At 41.4% G+C, this 6216-nt stretch overlaps 1 protein-coding gene across 1 annotated transcript in view; it reads right to left on the reverse strand.

Annotated features, from left to right (window-relative positions):
• Positions 1-2207: 2207 nt before the first annotated feature.
• Positions 2208-6216, reverse strand: part of LOC104387246 (probable E3 ubiquitin-protein ligase HERC3) — a 19837-nt gene continuing 15828 nt past the window's right edge. The window contains exons 17-22 of the mRNA XM_009995964.1: positions 6022-6188; positions 4911-4977; positions 4633-4712; positions 3450-3633; positions 3044-3143; positions 2208-2422 (exon numbers count right to left, since the gene is read on the reverse strand). Coding sequence (XP_009994266.1) covers positions 2208-2422; positions 3044-3143; positions 3450-3633; positions 4633-4712; positions 4911-4977; positions 6022-6188 — 813 coding nt within the window. The remainder of the gene's footprint in view (positions 2423-3043; positions 3144-3449; positions 3634-4632; positions 4713-4910; positions 4978-6021; positions 6189-6216) is intronic.

Below are 6216 nucleotides of genomic sequence, written 5' to 3' on the forward strand. Positions count from 1 at the left end.
CAGCAGGAAATCCAGCAGGAAGCTCACCCCTAACACACTTCACCAGGCTAACCTCTTGGCTCACTCATGTTGTACTCCTCTGCATATTTTACAATGAGCACTGCTTGAGAAAATCTGGACACAGCTTGGTGCTCAAATTAATTTCAGAAAATGACAGAGGAGGGCTCTACTCTGCTCCCTCTGAAGGGCTTTATTTTATTTTTATAAAAGCAGAGCTTATTTGAGGACAAATTAAAAATAGCCTTGAAAGTTATTCTGGACTTTAATCTCCTATGTGATGTTGCATCATACACGTTGAGAAGTAAACTCCTTTAGGCTCTAAATAAACCTATTATCATTTAATCTCTAACAGGTTATTTTGGAATCCAGACAGAATACATCTTCTATGCACAGCACAGATCACTTTGGATTTCCAAGCCCTAACATAGGCTTAGAAAAGACACAAAAAAGGAAAGCAGCAGTGTGCTGAAGAGCTGAAAATTCATAAATAACTAATGCCTATGTCTTTTTAGGAAACATTTACTGCACTAGCCTAACAGTCATTTCCAAAACAGGTTTATATAATTTAGTAGCATTGCAAAGAGATGGCCTCCCAGATCAAAGAGGCTCTGTAGCCTGTCTCCTTTGCTCCTCTCATGGAAACATACCATGCTGCAACAACATTCTTTGCTTACTGAGGTACAGAGTATTTCATTTCACTCTTACTTACATATACACGTGGCAAAACCATGAATTCCTGGAGGAATCCCTGTAGTTTGAACATTCTCATATAAGACAGCCAAAGAGAAAGGGCATCATTGCCACCACATTTTCCCAACTTTCATTACGCAACTGAAGTACTGTTTGTCCTTTATTTCATTGCAAAAGGGATCCCCTGTGGAGTAGGGGTTTTGGAATGTCAGCACCCACACTCCAGGGTATTTTTTTAACAGCTCTGCTGCTCAAGTTAGACATCTGAGTAATCATGGCTGCCAGGCCCTTTGGAAAAACCTGGCTTCTCATTTCTCTCACTGAACCTAGGCTCAACCTCTGGACCACCCTCTTCTTCTTGGTCTCAATTTTTATTTCATCTAAAGCATACTCAGCACCAAACGTAAAAGACCTCCAGCCTATACAATGCACCTATTTGAAATTGACTCCTCTTTGTAAATGGCTCCTTCAGATCAACAAAGACAGAGAACATAGATGCAGTGTCATACACAGGCAGCTCCATAACAAAAAAAGATTACTTACTACAGGTGTGGAAGTTTAATCAATCATCATTTAATTCAACACAGTAAAAGTCTTATTTACATATCCACTGACACATTTAGCACACTGAAGAGGAGATGGCTGCTGAAAAATGATGATTGTTCTCTCTCTCTGTATTTTCACACAAAGCAAAATATACAGAAAAATACACATCCTGCATTTACATCCTGCCTGACATTGTCAAAGCCCCTCCAGTATCTGCACTGTTTCATCAATGAGACTCCAGCAGCTGGGCAAGCCTCAGGATTCTGTAGACAGAGCTACTGTGTAAGACTAAAATGTTATGTTTTAATTGCCAAGTACCTCCTTAGAAAAAGAAACATGACAAGTATCCTGCTAAATAATAAAAAGTCCATGAATACTTTACAAATACAGCTTTTGACAAAGCCTAGGAATGATCAAACCCTCATGCCAAGAACTCCTCTCAGTTAAGTCAAAGGCTATATTCAGGTGAGCACAGACTGCTCCTTCAATTCACAGCTTGCAGAAACAGGTCTCCTTAGTTTTGGTTGCTTCCTAAGAGAATTCTTAGCTAATACAGATGAACATTTACCCTAGCTTCCTCTTGCAACAATGAATGCTTAGCATGTACTGGCTGAGTGTTTGGTAATGTATAGATTGCAGAATCCCTGCTGCTGAAAGCTCATCAACTAAACAAGACCAGCACAGTGCAGTGCATACAGGTAAATACACTTGGTTATCTGCTTGCTTCTTGGAAGCCTGTTAAATAGGATTCTTCTTTCATAACGTTATAATCTAACCATCAGGCACCTGCCCTAAGTTCATTTTTATAATCAATGTAAAATCTTAGTGAATTTACACACTCAAATGTTTATAAAGTGCAGTAAAAACCAGGCAGGGCAGAAACCAGTACATATGAGTTATTGGGAAAAATATGACAAGTGAAACCAAGATTTGTTTTCTTACTTTTGCTTTAAAGTGCTCCCAACCAAGAGTTAGAGCAAACCAAACATTTCATCATGCTCTATGGAACAGAGCAGCATTTTCTTGAGTATTCCTTTTCGGCTGTATCTAGGGAGGAACAAAATGAGGCTGCAGGTATTAGCATAAGGATATATCTCATCTGGATTTGCTACTTGAGGATCTACAATAGAAAATGTAAAACGTTCCAGTTTATAAGCAGAGATTCGATCAGATCCTGACAAAAAAGCTGAAGGGGGAAAAAAGAAAAAACAAAAACAAGTTAGCAAATAATAATAATAATAAAAATAACCAAGATAATGTTATCAGAGGATGAAAATGATAATGAGAGTTGATGTAAAAAAACAGCTATTTCCATAAGCTAATTATTTTGCTTTCTTTAATTTCTACCAGAATATAATCAAGTCTCCTGCTGATACATAACAATTATAAGCCCTCTTTTATCTATCTAGATCTTGTGGATGGTCAGGCCAGGTTTGACCTTCAACATTTAAAAAAGATGAGGTAGCTTCTGTGATTCTTTGAGAAAGCTAAACTGCTGACATCAGAAGCTGATGCCCCCGACCAACAACTGATAACCACAAAAGTAAAGGATAAATTAATTGCAAGCTTCAAGGAAGTCATATGCACTCAGGCAAGCCTTAAGTGATGTGAGGATGGCAAAAAAGTGTGTCTGTGCAGTTATTTGTGTCACTTCTCTGTGGCTTTCAGTAGAAAATCTGATGGGGATGCAGGAGGACATGTTGAAAAGCAGTTTGGAACTGTAGTACTTTTCATGTGCAAGCATCTGAAACATGTGTCATAGGGGAGAGAAAAGGGCTATGAAACTTTTAAAAGCCTGATATATTACCAAGAAACTTTTTCTTTTTGTCTTCTGAGAGTTTGTGAAACACAGTCCAAAAATTCCTGATGGTTTCATCTGATGGTTGGTAATGACTGTATATCACATTCTGTCAAAGAGATAAAAATAAAACTGGCCAGTTTATCCTTGCTATTTCAATTTTTATTTAAAGCAACAACAGTTTACCTGATAAATTTTATAATCTTGTTCATAGATACGAAAATCCTCTTAACCTCTGGAATCTGCTTGTTCATTTGTTTTTCAAGGATCTATACAGCAATCCCTGAGCTACAACTTGGTTTTTAGTCCCCTTTGTTCTTGTATCTGATGTAGATTGGAAACAGACTCACAACAACAACAAGAACAAAATAAAAAGAAAGATATAGGAGACATACACTGGGCTTGTATCCAATACCTTTTCCAGCAGATGCCAGTCAAACTTTGTCTGTCCCTGGAGAACAATCTGGAGCTCTGCAGGGAGAAACATCTTCCACTTTTCAGCTGGGCAGCCTCTTAAAAACCCTTGCATAAAGTCCTCAAATGGCTTCCGTATTGATTCATTGAACACATAATTCACATACAAGTCAACATATTCTTTCCTGCAAAGATATTTTGAATAAAACAAAAAAACAAGTGCTTTTTCAAAAGGAGAATTATAGAAAACTTCATTCCTTACCCCTTTATTCCATATGACCTTTTCTACCGTAAAGACTCAGTCTTTACTGAGAGCAATAACTAGGAATTATTTAATCACTGAATTAAGCTGGGAGGATCATCACATGTAAAAGAGAATGCTGGCCAACATGGACTTATTTTGATAATACTCCTTGTACTTCATGTGAACACTCCAATGAAATCCTATCAGACACTTCCCTATTAAGATGGAACCTAGCAGACCTAAATGGTGTAGATTTAGCAAAACTCCCACTGAATGCCCAAGAATTACCCAGAAATTAAAATAAAACTTTACACAGCTGCTAATCAGTACAGTTTTACTCTTCTCTCTGTGACAGAGGTTTTAGTGACATTGCACTTGTACAATCAACTCAATGTAAATGCTATACTTTGAGCCTCCTTAACAGCCCTTTCATGAGTTCCCATGGGTCCTCAGCTCATCTGCATAAATCAGGCCACAGAATTTATCTCTATCCTCTGTGTTGAGGTCAATATCAATACAATACCTTATTGACAAACGGCTCCTTCTGTTACATGCAAGATACATTCCATACAACTAATTAACCAGGAAACATTTTGCCCACTAAAAAAAAATTACAGAGGGGTACCTACAGATGGATTTCCCAGACAAGTTGTCTGTATTTCCCTAAAAATATCCTTCAGGGGTATTTTATACTCTTCGGAATCCTGCTGATATACACAGATGCTAAGATGTGCAAGGATCCCCTTCTCAACCACTGCTTGCACAAACTTGCACATAGGCAGCATGTACAGCAAGAACTGGGAGCATGCAACCCATTGGACCAAGACCAACAGCACAATGCTGATGTTCAGTATTTTCTAAGGGTATATGTTGATGTGCATACATATGGCATTTCATGCACTCAAAACAACAGGGTAAGAAAAAGAAAACTAAAACCAACCTGTTATCCTTAGTGACAGGGATGCTGGCACCATTTTCTTTAAGTTCAACAGCAACCATGGAATCTCCTTCTTCCATTATCTACACAAATAAATTACAACCTTGGATGCTGTACCTGTATGTGACAGATACACAGGTACTATCTACCATTCTTTCTGCAGGGCCTGACAGAGCACTCTTACTAGTTTGACCTTACAGACAAGCTGTGTGATTTGCAGTGGGACACTGTCTTGCCTGAGTACAGGTATGGCATGTCTGAATGGCACAATAATGTCTTACTGTGAAGTCCATTTCCAGGCTCTCAAAGATACGATCATCTTCTTCATCCAAAATTGCCTGAAGATTCCTTTTGAAAAACAAAGGGGAAAAAGAGAGAAGAAACATGACCATTCAATGTATTTTCAAAGTCCACTGAAGATCATCCTTTGACAAGCAGTATTTATACGCATACACATACAGAACACCTAGAGTCACACAGAACCTTTATATATGGCCCTAAACTGATCTGTATACACTTATGTCCCATTGCTGCCATGAGCTAAGGGCAAATGCCTTCGCTGCCAAGTATTCCAGGCAAGTCCATCCCCATGCCCTGTGGGGATAACGTTACACAGTTTGGTGGCAAGTGGGCTTGGACCACAGCCTGATTTTTCCAAATATCATCTAGTGAGGATATGAAGTGTGGACCAGTAGGATGACCTGTTTTGGGGTGCAGCACCTCTCAAAGGGGCTCTCTGCAGACAGGCTGATGTTTCAGTCCACTGAAGGCTCTTTTGAATCTCAACACAGTCACTGCCTCCACAACGGAGGTTCTCACTTTCTTGGTTGTTGAGAGCACTTGTGTAGAAAGCTGGGCTTCAGGGGCCTAGAAGCTACTGGTGTTGGTAGCAGCAGCACCTCTTCCTGTTATATCTGCCCCAAATCTCCTTTCCCAGCCCGTGGGACCCCTGCATACAGGTTCTCAGATTTGCCACAACTGCATTAGGTAACGCTGTGCTTGTGCACGGCATCATTACCAACACCACCCATCAGGTGCTTAACTCTTCCAAGTACAAACTACAGCTCAAAGCGGTTTTGATCTCGTGGTGGTTTAAACAAAGTGGTCTGAAGTCACAGTGTGGACTTAAGCTCATGTGGAGCAGAGATCTGACCCCTTCCAAGCCACGGGCCTTGCCTTTCCACTTTAGTGATGCCAGCCTCTGCTCCAGAGCAACATCCGTGCCCCAGACAAGGCCCACCTGGGAAACCTGTGCCTTCCAGCACCTCTGCAACGGCAGATATTGCTGCTGTGGGGACCCTGATTATGGCCCTGGGGATCTCCCTGCGCATCGTCAAGCCTGCGGACCTGCCCGAAGCCCCCCAGCCCCCCGGGGCAGGGCCGGGCTCGTACCGACCGACCGGCGGCCACAGCTCCTCGAGGTCCTGCAGGGCCGGCGCAAGGCCCAGCAGCTTCTTGTAGAGAGCGGCGGGGAAGGGGAAGGGCACCAGGCAGGAGTTGTACAGGGCCATTCCGCACAGCGTCCCGACCCGGCAGAAGATGTCCCCGCGGCCGGCGGCCTAGCAGAACAACAAGCGCACGTCAGCA

Source organism: Chaetura pelagica, unplaced genomic scaffold (genome assembly GCF_000747805.2).
Source record: "Chaetura pelagica isolate M959 unplaced genomic scaffold, ChaPel_1.0 scaffold142, whole genome shotgun sequence".
Lineage (NCBI taxonomy): Eukaryota > Metazoa > Chordata > Aves > Apodiformes > Apodidae > Chaetura > Chaetura pelagica.